This window comes from Cariama cristata, unplaced genomic scaffold, assembly GCF_000690535.1.
Source record: "Cariama cristata isolate BGI_N322 unplaced genomic scaffold, ASM69053v1 scaffold11184, whole genome shotgun sequence".
In the NCBI taxonomy this organism is placed as follows: domain Eukaryota; kingdom Metazoa; phylum Chordata; class Aves; order Cariamiformes; family Cariamidae; genus Cariama; species Cariama cristata.
Window position 1 is genome coordinate 24,426 of NW_009613575.1, and position 15,489 is coordinate 39,914.

At 39.7% G+C, this 15,489-nt stretch overlaps 1 protein-coding gene across 1 annotated transcript in view; it reads right to left on the bottom strand.

Moving 5' to 3' along the window:
• Window positions 1–544: 544 nt before the first annotated feature.
• Window positions 545–15,489, bottom strand: part of LRGUK (leucine-rich repeats and guanylate kinase domain containing) — a gene marked incomplete at its 5' end in the record, with an annotated part of 44,857 nt that continues 29,912 nt past the window's right edge. The window contains 4 exons of the mRNA XM_009699083.1: window positions 545–696; window positions 1,095–1,264; window positions 6,590–6,724; window positions 13,076–13,164. Coding sequence (XP_009697385.1) covers window positions 545–696; window positions 1,095–1,264; window positions 6,590–6,724; window positions 13,076–13,164 — 546 coding nt within the window. The remainder of the gene's footprint in view (window positions 697–1,094; window positions 1,265–6,589; window positions 6,725–13,075; window positions 13,165–15,489) is intronic.

Genomic DNA, 15,489 nt, shown 5'->3' on the forward strand with positions numbered 1-15,489 from the left:
TACTAATTTTTTCTGATGACTCCTTACTAGGTTGTTTAAATACAGATGCAAATCAAAGAATTATGTCTCATCCCTTCAAAAAAACACACTTTATTAAAAAAAAGACTTGGAACTAGTTTCCACTCCCAACTTCACTCTGAACATTTCATAAAATCCCTCTTCAAAATAATTCACTAGTCCTACAATACAGACAATATTATCAGAGGCCCTGATGCTTCCACAGCTCAATTAAATCTATAATATAGGAGGGAGAGGAAAGAGAGAAATTAATGGAAGATAGGTCATGTGGCTGTTAGGAAAAAATCTACGCCATTTCCCAGCTGAGAGTGCCTGGGGAAATAATTTTTAGCTTTGGGAAATACAGAAATTACTTTTTAATAAAGTTATAAATAACTAACTTTTTTTGGAGAGTTAATCATAAATGGATTTAGAAATAACATTTGATAGACTTTGCTTTGTTGAAGAGAAATATATCAAAATCAGTGTTCCTGTTAGACAGAAAGATTCCATGTAATCATGACAAAGACTTGGCTAGTAGTGGCCATCAAGGGTTGGTCCTCTTCTGCCCGGATGGGATTGGAGGTAGGACGGGTTTGGAGTGGGAGCCTGGCCAGTTGATGAGCTGAGGTGCCTGAGAAGAACCGGTCTTGGACTTGCTGTACTTTCTCTGAAGATTGTCACTAGGGAGCTCAGTCTCTGCAGAAATTATAAATAAGGGAAGAAGCATTAAGAGGGTGTTTATTTCAATGAAAAGTCAAAATTTACCACAAAGCATATCTCCAGCTGAAAATCCAGTGGTTTGGGGGGTGGGGGAAGAGTATTATCTTCAAGTAGTTTAGTGACTGCTCTACCTCGAGTAACTTTATGCCTAAGCAGTCATTATTTTTAATTTCTCCAAAAGTTCATCAAGAGACAGCTGCTGTATTGAATACGTTGCATTCACACTGTGGTGATTCTGCCACATCACAACATTGCTGCTGGTGTCATTACCAGAAGCATGAAGAAGCTGCCCTGTCACTCAAATAAAGCTGTTATCATTGCACTAAGATACACACCCTGAGAAAAACCGTTCTACTTTGGAAAATGGTTCAAACCTTTCAATCTGTCCACTCCATTTTCAGCTCCTCTTGGATCTTGGTGCTCAGCTTTGGCTTTTTCAGTAAGGCGAGCATGGGGAACAGGGGTCCGAACCGGCAGACCTTCAGCAGCAGGTGCACCAGCTGAGATTAGAAATCGTCCACTAGCAGGACCAGATTCTCCGGAGCTGAGAGGGGGAAATGATTCATGCTTTAAAATAGCAATTAAAAAAGCATACACACCAAGTCTGACAGTATTACTGACGTTGTACTCACACAACTCAGTCAAAAGTCAGAAATAAATCCCGGTACTTACCAGTTACACAAAGCTTTTTCGCACATTACAATTCTCTTAAAACTTCTAGTGCTAGCAAACGCAACTCTACCTCTCTTAATTTCCATTTATTGATTTAATTAATCAGTCGCACAGACAGGTGCAATAAAGAGGTTCGTGCCACGCAGTGCATCAGCTTCACATCTGAGATCAGAACTCGGAGCTCCTTGTTTCCAAATCTGTGGTTCAGCACTGCAAACAGTGTTCCCTCTTGGTGAGTAAAAGAAAATAAGGATTGCCTTGAAAAGAAGCGTTTCTGTAGTATCCCAGTGACAACACAAACCATGAGTAGCCATTTCCAAGTGCATAGTACCCAAGGCATCTCTGACCTGCTATGGCTCTTGCAGAAAATCTAGCCAAAGTCAAAGCCTCAGTGGTTTGAGACCCTGACAATGATAGCAACCATGGTGAAACTTATTCTGATAAAGGCTTCCCATTTCCATCTATATACTATCAATTTACTTCAAGAAAAGTAAGGCAAAGCCCTTGATTGATACGAGGAGGTCAATAACTACCTATTTAATGCAAAATCATAATGTATTTCTGGAGCACTGCTTAAGACATTTCATAATGTCTCTCTTCATACAGAAAGGACTGTTCTGGTCTAGGTGAGAAGAAGGTGATTCATAGATTTATGAATCTGGGAGGAAGTTCAAAGATTATCCACTCTGACCTTACCCATGGCGCAGGCCAAAAGAATTTCATCCTGTAATTCCTGCAAGGAGCATTTTAGCTTGTGAGAGTACTGCGATTACAGTGTTCTGGGGAAAAGAAAGTAAGTATTTCAGTGGTATTTTAACAAATCCATACAATAGGAAGAAGGGATCATGGATAATGAGGTAAAACAGTGTGGTACTCCCATAAGAAACAGGTAATTATCTTGTCACTAGAGGTACTGTGGAAGTCTACGAGAATTTTGCCTTTGTCTTCAAGGTAAAGCAATATTATATCCTGTAATGTACTGAGTGCTGGCGTCTTCCTCTGAGGTCCACTGCATCCAAGGATGCTCATCAAACACCGAATGCTCCAGCCAACTGCTTAACCCTAGTTGTAATCTCATTTTAGCTGCCTGTAATACGCATCAGACATAACTGTGGTAGGGATAAGAAATTATTAGGAATAGTAAATCCGGGCTCAGTATAAACAGCAGCTTGGACTCTTCAACAACATCTATTCCGCTTTCTAAAAGGCTGACTACTTCTGCTTTTGCTTTAGAGAACATAGTCACACATTCGTGTACAAATAAAGGCTAAAAATAGATATATAGTTAAAATTAACCCTCTCTGGGTCTCTAGCCGCAACTACATGAATGTATTATGTTAAAATCCAGTATCCTCAGGTGTTCAACAAAACTTATCATTGCCTTTCTCCCCAGCTGTCCCTTCTTAAAGGGCAGAAGACAAGGTAAACTGTGGGAAATAATTTACATATCACTTGGCAGGGTGTAAAGGGAAGGTAGGAACCCAGGCTTTTCTAGTGCAAGTGTCACAGGAAACATTTAATTTAATTAAGGCTTCTTGTAAAACCACTCGATGAGAATATTATCAAAGATAAGTGGGAAAACTACAGCTTATGAGGTCTCTGCCATCTAGAAGTCCAAGGTATCTGGGAGGAGTGGGGCAGATGAGCTGAGACCATACCTCTCCTTTGTGCTTTTGCCAGGTGAGCTGTAAATCAATTTGGATAACCTATCTTCAGTCCTTCCCTGACAGCCTCAGCACAGAAAAAAGAACTATTATAGGTGAAACAGGCATGTGTCCTGACTTTAAAGTTTTCCCTCTAGTAAAATTTCCCAGTCAGCTAAATGGAAAAGAAATGAAAAATAGGAAGCTTAAAAAAACCCAGTATTACCCCATGGAGTAATGAGATAAATGGATTCTGTGTGCACTAAATACAAAATACGTTAGTAATGAGTTGAGGAGTAAAGCACTGGGCTGCTATAGATTATGGCTGCACTGTACTGCCAGACCCTAACATATATCATTGCATACGATGTCATAATATTTCAATTGATGTATATTTTTCATTTGATTGTGTTTGGCAGGAATGGGGGCGTGCAATTAAATATTTGAGACGCTTCCTTGTTAAACGCACCGGTCAATGGTAGGTGATGTTCTTACTTCACCCTCAAACTTGCAAAGAATGAACGTCTAGTCACAGATTAAGAAGTTAAGTTTCTACTCTCCAACTCACTATATTTTGCCCCTCCTCTCTTCTCCTTTCCTTGTTATGCTGTAACCAGATCGTTTCAGTATCCTTACAAACACCACTACCGGTAAAAGTGAGTAATGAAATACAGCAGATAGGACCCTAAAGAATTTATCATTGCCTGTGATGAGTAGCAGTCCTTTAAAGCACGGTTGTAAGATATATTGCCCTAAAGGGCTGCCATTCACCAAAGGCAATGATAAATTGTTTAACCCTGTGAGTGAAAACACATGGAACCTCGGGCAAAAAAATATCCACACTTTCACGTGTTCAGCCTCCAGCACAGGACTTCAAAAATCCCTGGCAACTGGCACGGTGGTTTTTTTTTGTGAAATCAGGAAAGACTAGGTCATCATAGGTTACTTCCAAGGGGAAGAGCATGGCTACGGTCTTAGCAATGAAAAGAAGCCATGGAAGTAATTAGAAACTGTCCAGGAGGTCAGTGGGCAGATGTCCAAATAAAACCTTTAATTTTCACTCTTGAGTAAATGCAATCCGGATCATCTATTTTACTTGTAGAGCAGAAGTAATGGAACAACTGCAGGACTTGAATCCAGCAAGTGTTAGTGACCTGAAGAATAATGATGCCATTTCCACCACAGCTCCAGCTTAAATAAAAACGGCCAGATTTGAGAAATAATGCCAAAAATTTGGGACCTGGCCACAGTGTGGCCCAGTGAGATATCAGACTACTCTGCAGTCCTTGATCTTGGAAAACATATTTCCTTCATTGGCTGTGGCTGGAGGTCAATCCTTCATGCTCTTACCCTTTGATGGCTTTTTTTAGTTTACTCTTTCTTCCATTCCAAATGTTGAAAGCATAAAATTGGAGAGAAAGAAAAATAAAGTATTAAACCACCTTAATATTCAAACAAAATCACTACAGGCTGTACTACAATACTTCAGAAATGTGGGGTTTTTCTCACCAATATTTCAAATGCATCCACACAACAGCGTTTCCATCAATCACGCCTATAAGCAAATTTCTTCCAAACTTTCCATATTCCCCTTGCAAAAAGATTTGACAACATGACTCTATACAATTTTGCTGTAGGCCATGATGCATGCACAGAAAATGAATCAGATTAGCAGTTTGCTTTTTCTCCCCTCACAGTTGTTTTTCCACTGTGTTATTAACAGTGCTAAATGAAAACACTGCTAAAATCAAAACACCAAAATGTGGTGGAGTGGAAAGACATATTTATTCCCATATGCGAAGGGTAAGACCTTTACAACTCATCATAGCTTCACACTCAGTTGAGTTATGGGTCTTGCCTCTTACTGGTAAGGACAGATGATGCATAATCCCTCAGCAACCTATTATGCACTCCCTTTCTCTCTTAGGCTCACGCTGTTCCCCCTCGGCACACTCCACTGTGGCACAAACACTCAGGACAAATGAATCTGCAGAGGCCTACGGTTTCAACCTTTTTACAGCATGCTAATTAACTACTTGTAATCACAGTGGCAGGTAGTACATCACATCATAGAGGGTACCGGCAGTCTCTCTAGGATATAAAAGGAACACAGATTTTTTTGCCACAGCAAGTTTAGCTAAGAATTCTGCTTAACAGATGAGAAATAAAGTGAATGGGTTGAAATCTTATAAAGATGCTCAGCATTCCTCATCGGTCTGACTTAATGTGAAAAGCTGCCTAATGTGTGTTTAGGAGGTTATTTTAACAGTGGTTTTTAAAAGATGTGAAAACACGTAGGTGAAAAATACATGGTGTGGTATGTTTAAATATAGCAGGCAAGGTACCTTGGTTTGGATGGAATGAGAACAAGAGATCAGATATGGGATTGAACCCACGATTAAATTCAAGTTTACCAACAGCCATACGGCATAGACATCAGCTCACTCTAAGTTGCAGTTTTCAGCTGAGCGTTGTAGCAGGTTCCAAAGGGCAAGTAGAGCACGGCTACAAGCACACACCTATTTCCTAGTATGGATGAGGGATCTGGCGTGTTCTGCTTCGCTAGGTCATACTGTGTGGCATCCGGCCACTTCTGTCTGTCCCATCTGGGCATGAGATTACAACAAATGGCCAGAAGAGGGGAAAAAACCAACACCTTATCCAGGATACCGCATAGAAAGGCCGCAATGTCACTTGCCGCACCAGCAGACAGGCTTGTTGGCAGCCAGAGCTCAGCCGTACTTATGAAACAGGGTCGTCAGAGTAAGTCACAGCCATCTTGTACGAGGCGATGTGGACCCGCAGAGCAAGTCAGGGATATACAGCCCGCTTTGCAGCTGAAGGCCTAAAAGATACTGAAGATGTAGCCTCTGCAAATCTCCTGCCCTCACCTCTCTACAAGCTTTAAATGAGATAGGAGTTGTCTCTCTCCTGTACCTCAGGGTCTGTTTAGCTGTGGTACAAATGAATGAGGATGTTCGTCACTCACGAGCAGAGATGCTGGACAGGATACAAAGCACAGCAGCAATGCCTCCGATGGTAAGAGAAGCCAAAGGTACTGCAGAGCTCAGTATCCTGATGGGGTCTGCTATTATCATGGATGAGATACAATTTTGAAGATCATGATATCACCCAGGTCCTCTCAAATGGTATTCAACAGTAACTATGGTAATCCTCTAAAGAGAGAATGAGAAATAATTCTGATAGCAATACCTGGTAAATTTGTTTAAAAAACATATTTACCACTCAAGTTCTGTTTTTTTCTATATCTGTAGCAAGTTTTTTTCGGCATCATTTTTCCTTCAGACATCCTCTTGATAGAAAGCTCTTGAAATTCCCTTTCTGTGCATGTGAATTATGGTGTCTAAATTGAAACCATTCCCACGAATGACAAGACTTTGTTTTATGCTGCAGCGACACATGTTTAATAAGGCCGTTGACGTAACAGATGAGACAACTGCATTAGCTTGGGAAACAGTTTTAGATCTTGCACGTTGCAGCATTAACCTTCATTCCACCCAGGGATGATCTGCTGTCTCAGAAACGGAACTCACCGGCTCTCTGGGTTAGGCAGGGGGAAGCTCTGGTCTTGGGTGACGTTCCTTCCATCTGAGAGTAGAGGAGGATGTGTTACTGGTTCCAGTAATTGTTGACAGGAGCTGACTGGTGCAGGAGTGAATGCCAAGTCCCTGAAACGATACAAAAAGAAAATAAAGTCCTTGTTACATGCATTTATATACTGCGATAACATAATTAGTGCTTAGTGAGTCCACAAGACCTGTTCAGACGGAGGGGAGTGTTATCTCCAGTGGGAGAGAAGCAGCAATAACCAGTTGGGGGTAGTAATTCAGGCTCTGTTTATAGCCAACAGAGAGGAACCGTCGCAGCCACAGTCTGAATAAACACAAGCTTAAGTGGAAATGTAAAGCAGGTTGGATGAAACACGCTCCACTGAGACAGATCAGTGTAGGGCAACTTGTTCAGATAGAGCCATTTTTATTAAAGACACCCAAAATCAGGTGAGATTAATCCCACCCCTCGTGACTAACTCACAAGGTGAGAAGCTTCATCTTCACTGCCATGCATAACACCTAAAAAAAAAGCATTCCTGGTAATTGCAGTGTTGACACCACTTTATTTATAGACTCGAACCACAGAGCTAAAACCAAAGAGAAGCAGCACTGAAGAGTGCCAAACATGAGACATACTTAATGACATGCTGAATTTAAAATTAAAATTCTTGGAAGATTCCATACATCTACCGCCTATATCAGAACCAACCCACTGACACACCTCAACTGAACTCTGAAGGAATCTGCTTATTTTTAAGAGCAATGAGCCTACGTAACTTTTGTGTGTGCCATTTTCTGGTTTTCTAGTTTGTCAAGAACATTTTTAACTGCAGTAGCAACTGCTGGATGCTCCTTCCATGGGAGAAGCTAGGTTTTTAAGGAGGCTTAATATCCTCTCTGAAGACTCATTGCTACAGTTGGGAAAAAAAACCCAAACTGTTAAATTCTTCATCAAGCCCTTAATCGTGCCTATAGGCCATTAAAGCAACAAGTATACCACTGCCACTTTCCCATAGGAAACAGAGAGGCTGGAATCTCAAACTGTCTTCACGCCTCCTCATCTCGTCGAAGCAGGTCTGTTCCTCCCGTGGGTCTTCTGGTGCTTCAGTGATGAGGCTTTCCCCACTCCTCCTGAGAAATCAGTCCCTAGCCCAACACACTGTGCATTTCAAGCAAGGTTTTTCTACTCTTCATCTTTAAATTTCCCTTTCTTTAGGTTCTTCTTCTTCTTAATACCTTATAAATAAAGCCTCCCTAGTGTAAGGCCTCAGGCTGTTATTGTTTCACTGTCAAGGAACTGCCTGCTGGTAACGGTGTTTGTTCGTTATCGCCTCAGATCAAAATCTGAACCAATTACATAGGAGAAAGGGCCTGATTCCATTAACGGCCCCCAGAGCTGACTGCTCTCAGAAATCATTTCTTGTAAATCCACATCATGGAAATAGAAATAATTAAAAAAAAAAAAAAAAAAAAAAAAGAAAATAAGAAAATCTGTCGGCAAAGAAGTCTGTTCGGTATACAGCACAGAGTGCAGAGTCTGACAAGGGAGGTTAAAGCAGAAATCTGAAGGCAGGGTTGAAGGCCAACCCTCCAAGGACTGGGTCACCACAGGAAAACGGACTCAGCTTCCCGGAGCAAAGGTCTGCACTCAGAATCCACAACCCACTCCCAGAAACTACAGTTCAGTTGATAAACTTGAAACAACATGCCTGACAGCTCAGAAAAACGTGCATTTTTAAAGGTGTGATAGAGATGGTTTTCACCTTCTATCTCTGCATTAAGTGTCTTCTTTACATTGCCTCTCAAGTTTTTGTACTGTCGTTATACTGTGTTTAGGCTGTGGGTATAATTCAAATTGCACCAGAATGTCTCAGCTCAAAATAAAAAAAAATAAAAAATAAAAAAAAAAAAAAGAAAATCCGGAGAAGTTAAATAGCAACCTGCGAAAAGGCATATCCATGTAGTTCAGAACAATGTCCTGGTTTTGTCATTAAGAGGGGCGTAGAAATAAAACTGAAAAGCAAAATTATGTTGAAGTCAGAGGTCAACTAGACAAAAGGGTCTGCAAGACATGCATGCAGCCACATGTGGGCAAATCTTACGCTCGCAGCAAGCAAATCCAACCTGAAGAGAATGTCTCAACCACAGGTAGACCACGGACCTCCTCTTTTCCAATTCTGGCAAGGAGCTCCAGTGAAACTCTAAAGTGTACGAATTTCTTCCAAGTCAGAAAAGCAAGACTGCATGTTATAAATTTTCCTCTCGGTAATGCCTGCTCTTGCTTACTTCAGTTCTTTCAGCAACATTTAGACAAAATCAAGAAGTTAATCATTAGCTGAAGGCCTGATCTTGAATGAGACTTCAACCCAGCCCCTTATTTATTACCCTCAAACACACAGATAACTAGTGAAATTATTCAGAGCAAACCACCGAACGTTGCCCATACATTATATTAGGCAATGAGACATCAAAATGACTTTAATTACACCTGCACACAGCCCCAGGCAAAAAGTAAAGAGGCCAAGTTTTCAGTAATTTGGATTTAAGAATCTAAATGTATGTAGATAACCCTGCAGGGTTGCAATAAATAAAATAGGTTAGATTCTTTTGTGACACCACTTTTAAAATTTTCTAACACATACTCAGGAAAATTGAGCAATATATTTCAGTTTGGATTAAAACGTGTAACTATGAGATTAAGCATTAAAGAATCTTTTAATGTTTAGAGATACACAAGAAATTCAAAACATCTAGTACTTTAGGAACTTTTTTCCATACATCATTTTTGGCACCAGCTTCATACATTTCATAGAATTTAGATTCACTCCTAACTGAAGTAGGGTTCTCATTCTCTGTGGCAGCGCTGCTCAAAAGGAAGCTGAGCTGCCACTGCCCTCTACCATTTCTGGTCCACAGCCACCTATTTATACTCCCATCCTCTCTCAGCATGATGCCAGCACAAGTGGTTCTTCAGAGAGCGAGGGAAACCCATCTGGCTGAAAAAGCCAACCTTTTTGTTTGGCAAAACCGGATCTGTACCTGTATCCAATTCATCACGAAGCTGTACGACACTGGAGCCGGAGGCAGCACAGAGTGGGCAGTGGAAGAAAAGGAAGGGGCAGGTGCATGTGAGCCAGCACTGCCGCTGAAGAAATGCTCAAGTTACCGAATTCTTCCTCATCACGTGACAAAAAAATGTCTGGACACAAAAAAAGTCTACTTTGCCCTTTTCAACCACAGAAATCAGGATACAAATCCTCAAATAAAACGCCGCTTTAATAGAGTTACTCATATAGTTTGCACAATTAAAATCCAGTCCAACAGCTAAAAAAAAATAATCTTCAATTCAAGCAAGACATTGTAGAAACTTCTACCTAATCATATCAGTATTTCTATGTGCTAAAAATATACACATAATCAATTACCTGCATATTTCACAGATTTGTTGTTTTGAAATTATAATCCCCTACTTTTTAAAGTACTTGTCTTATTTTGCTTCACGTTACCTGCAATGCCCTCAGAACAAAGTTTCATTCTATACCAACTCCATCGAGCATGGCAAGCACGGATCTTCCTCTTGTATTTCCCAATACAATTTCACGTTGATCTGCTTTAATGAACTTCCTTCTCTCTATCTCCCCCACTTTGCTCCAAGGTGTCATCTCCCCAGGGGTAGAAGAGACTGAACAACAAAGGCATCCTTGCTTCTCCCAGTCACAAGTCCATACCTTCAATTCAAGGTCAAGTCAAGGAGTCCATTCAAACTCCACTGGAAGTTCAGGATAAAAATGAGGCTTCACAATGGAGTAACTGAAGAAGGGGTGCATATCCTTTTCTCTTCACTCCTCTAGAGGAGTAGTATTCCCCAGTGAGGAGTGCTATGGCAGCAAGCTTACTACATCAAGATTCATCAGCTAAAACCCTGTATAAGGCCAGATGCGTTACCAGTGAAAGAAATCATGTTTTTTACATGAACAGCAGACTGATTAAATGGATGAAGTACATTTATGCAGTTCTGCTGACAATGAAAATAAAGAAAAGGTGTATCATATTCTAAATAAAAATTCATCAGAACAAAGCTGATAAGATTAAAGCAAGAATAGACAGCAAGAGTTTTTTTAGAACTGGATTCTGAACAGGCATGGCCTATCCTATTTATGTAGCCAAGTAAAATCCTCCAAATAAAATACAGCTTGAAAGAAAATAACTTAAAGCATGGATATTCCATAGGAGAGAAAAATCTGGGAAGTACTAAAGCTGAGATGGATCTAGACATAACAATGAGATGAGATGTCTAACCTGAATTTCTAATGCAATATGTTCCATGACAAGATTCGTGTAATTTTTGAGCAACTTATGTGGAGACAATGAGTATTGTGCCTGAAATGCAGGCTATAGCGTCTTCTTTGTCAGCACTTGTTATAGGGACACCTGAAATACTCTGGACTGGTCAATTTTGAGAGTCGATTTACAAATTAGAGAGAGTTTATAGTAACACTACTGAATTTACTGAGCATAGAGTTACAAAGATGAAAAGACATTACTATATATATAGTTTAAATAAGAACCATGGAAAGGTATAAAACAAGATAACAGTCTAACTACCTCAAAATTATTTGGATGCTGCTGCTAATATTACTACAAATAATGAAATAATGAATTACCATGTGTTACCTGAGCCACACAATCTGTATACAAATTCCTTGCTTAGCTCTTGACAAAAGCTAAAGAAAGCCTCATCACCTTACATTTCCAATGGGCTAAGAGTGTGCACAAAGACGGTTACTGCAGCTAAGATGACATGCAATGACCTTTTAAGCTACTCATGACCCAGGTCTATAGTTATATATCCAAAGAAAGATCCATCAAACCCTAGGTGAGCTTTTCCAAGGTGAAAGCCCCTCTCTGATGGGTATTTAAAACTTGATTCAATTCCGTATAAACAAACGTGCTCAATAGAACAATCATGCACTAAATATTAGACTGGACTACATGACCTACCAGGTTCTCCGCTGTCTAATTGCTACATTCCAGGATTCAGATTCTTTCTCAGAATTTCAACCATTTTATAACATTTATATTTATGGCACCTCTTGACTTAACTTCTTGCATGGAATGGGGTGTTGTCTACTCTTGCCTCCAATTCTGCTGAGCGCATCTATCCCTTGAGGCCTGGTAATTGCAAATGCTGATTGCGGGTGACAGGATTTTCTTTCACCTGCCTGACAGCTCTGCCAAAGCAGTCTCATACTTAACTTCAAAATCAGCTTCCAACGAATGAGTATTGTGGAATAAAGGGAGCAGAGAGCAAAAAACTGAGGCAGACTCACATGAACAGTTCACACCGCACCACTAAATCAAACCCAAAACATCCTGCAAAAGAAAACACTGATTTCCATTTTCCTTCTCATTTCAACATAATTTAAAATGGACGAATCAGCTACTTAAAAAAACTTTTCTTTAAGTAAAGATTAGGAAAACACATCATAATTATGCATCTCTGCCTGTAAGCTTCATACATTGGTTTCCTAGAGACAGTTTAATTCAGTAGGATTTTTTCCTTTCTTTCTTTTTTTTTTTTTCCTTTAAAGAGTCAATCTCCAGACTTTGTCATTGGAATGATTTTCATCAACACATCTGCTATGTACAATTGGTGATTGCATTTGTACAGGCCTGAAATGAGCTGAAAGGTGTGAACTTTTCTATTCCTTCTCATGATTGCTGGTTTAGAGGCCTATGTGTTACCTTAAATGTCAACACTATGAGCCTTTTCATGGCAGGTAGGTAAAGCAAGCGAAGAAGAATTCAGATTAGGAAGATTTACACCAAGGGAAGGCAGGAATGAAAAAAAAAATCAATCAAAGAAGGCACATTGAGATTCATAGACTCTTAACACCATTTTTGCAGGGCTGTGACTATGAGGAAGAAGAAGGAAGACAGACAAGATAGGATCCATTTTCTAAAAAAAAAAAAAAAATTAAAAAAAAAATGATTAGGAAGTGGAATCAGCTTTCAGAAATTCTACTTTAAACAGAGATGTCCACAGAAGATATACAGCAGCAAACAACCTTGTGCTGATCGTGGCTGTGACTTTCCAACACTAATTACTAGTTGTGCTAAAAAACATGCCGGAGACTGTGAGCTGCCAGAAAAATGATCCTTTTCTGCTCTCTCAGAGAAGACACATATAATAATTTCATAGTTTTAGACAAGGTACTTGTGGATGGCTCTGCCTCATACATTTTCGATATACATTTCGGGTCTGCTGCACTCCCAAATCAAAAGACAGGCAGTGTGTGATATATTTGTAGGGCTAGATTTAAAAGTGATAGAAAGGAGAGTTGTCTATGAGATTTGCAATCCCTGACAGTTTCTAATCATTCATCTTTAAGAGAAGTGGGGAAGAAATCTTAAACAGGCATTTTTCACTTTATTGCAAAGAACTTGGCTGAAACCACTCTACGTTACCTTTGGAACAGCTGGACATACGCGCTAGGTGCCTTCCCTGACAGAGCCTGACGTGCTGCAGAAAAACATCTTCGGAGAGAAGCTTCTTCCTGATAAAGAAATATGACCAGCTTTATACAGCAACTTAAAAGTATATATGGTAACTTAATTGGCTGTGATATTCCTCTCTTTTGCTAAGACTCTAGAGTGCATGCATTTATATATTCTGGGAAAATAGCAGAGCTATGTTATAAATAGCAAGGTGCTAAATGTGATTCACCGATCTATACAAGCCAAATTTTGGTCTGAAATCTTGCTGGCTTTGAAAAATTAAGATTTTCATCTCCAGTGAAGCTCCATTTCTTCGTAGTAGTCAAAATGTGCCGGGCTGTAGCAGGAAGGAATATCTGCAGAGAACTGCTTTCAATGCATCCCAACCTCCCAATGTATTAGAGCAGGGATAATCCTTGCTATGCTGTTGTCTTAAACTTCTGTCCACCAGCAAGGGACTGAATACAGAAGAATTTGCCTCCTCTACGTCTTAAACTGTCTCCTTGCTCCAGCAATGCAGAAAACCAGCCTCACCAACTCTGTATCAACCAATATTCCCCCTTCAAAGAAGGAATTACCTTTTGCAAATTTCAGTTAGTTAAAATGACTTTGTACAATGAACACATTATGATCTCAGCAGACTGGAAAATGTAGTCCCGAGTTTTAAGGGAGTGTTAATTAACATGTGCTGTAGGACAACGTAATTTCTCAGGTCAGACAAACGCAGCACTACAGTGTGCTAAAAAAAAGTAAATCACAGAGCAAAGGTATTAAATCCTGCTTTGTTATCAACGGATAGCCGTTGATATTTATCAATTTAATAGCGAAATCACATATCTGTAACAGGTGTTTCGTCATGGCATGAGCAATGAAAGAGAATATAGTTAATCTGCTGAATGCTCACATTATGGCTATTGTGAATTCCTTCACTATTTATGCTAAGTAAGGCTCTGCTTAGATGCTCACTGAGCTTGTGTTTTGTTTTGCTTTCTTTGGGTAAAGGTATAATTCTGACCTTTTTTTCTATGTGGATTACAGGTAGATACCTTTCTGTTCATCCCTTGTATAGTTAATTACAGCCATACAAAGTCAGTGCAGGGTTGGCATCCTCACAAGGGATAAGGCTGCAAGGAATCAGATCTACTATCTTTCCTTCAGCTGCAGATTCTGCTTCTTATTTTGCTTGTGGATAATTCACATTGATTTCTTCATATTTTTTATTTTCCAGTTCTACATGACGGGAGTGGAATGCGGTTACTGCAGTGACTGTACATTATTTGGGTGCCAAAAAGCACAAAAATAATTTGCAGTCCCAAATGTAACAGTTTAGAAGAAATTTTACTTTAAGGCCACAGTCATATTTATATTCTTCTCATTAAATATGGCCTAAGAGGCACCTGTGTTTCACCTTGAACGCTTTACTATGTTGACACTTCAGCTGATGCTGTAAAGCTTCCTCTGCCTGTAAAAATACATTGGAAACTTAGTGCAGTAAATAACAAAAAGGCATTGCCAGCACTGAACAAGGAGACTAATAAGAAAGAGAGCCTTGCGGCCACTAAGTAAGTTAAACCCAAAGTAAATGATAGCCTCCTTTATCATAAACCACTTCTCCCTGACTTGACAAAATGTAAACTTTCAAAATAAAAATAAAAAAAAGATTAAATAAAAAGTGAGAAAAATAAATTGCTGGGGTAGGAGCAATGGCAGAGTGCCACCAAGGTAAGAAATATTCTGGCTTCTCTCTCATGTTAAACTAAAAAACCTTTGGATGAAAGAAACATGAAAATGAACAATAGTTGTGCCATTTTTTGAATGCTACGTGGCTTGAAAAGAGGCATTTCATTTCAGAAAACTGAAAGATGGGAGGTTCCCTATTTATGTCAGCCATTTTACAATCACACCTTTCTTCACACCTAAGAGATCCTTTTTTAAAAGCCTGGGAAACGCGGGCAGGGGGGGCTGTTACTTTGCTCCATCTACAGCACTAATTCTAAACATCAGAGGTGGTTATAAATACAGAGATAGTAGGAAAATTGTACAGCAAGTCATGCCTGCCAAGCCATCATTCATCATAATGACATCATAACCCTGGAATGGAACAACGTTTAAAGCTTTCATTTTTCTTTTTCTCTTTCTCCTGTCGTTGTCGTATAAAAAGAGCATTAGACACATCTGCTTCATAGCCTCAACTCCCCCACTGCCTGCAAGGAGAATGAATGCCTTTAGGGAAAGGACTATTAAGGAGAAGTAAAAAAAGAAAGAGAGATGAAGCTGAAGTTGCAAGAGGTTATTTGAAATCCAAGCACATTGTTGAATCTGGTGATTGAAAAAGTAAAAGCAGGTGAAAAATGTGCTTAAATGTGATCTCTGGCAGTTATCAC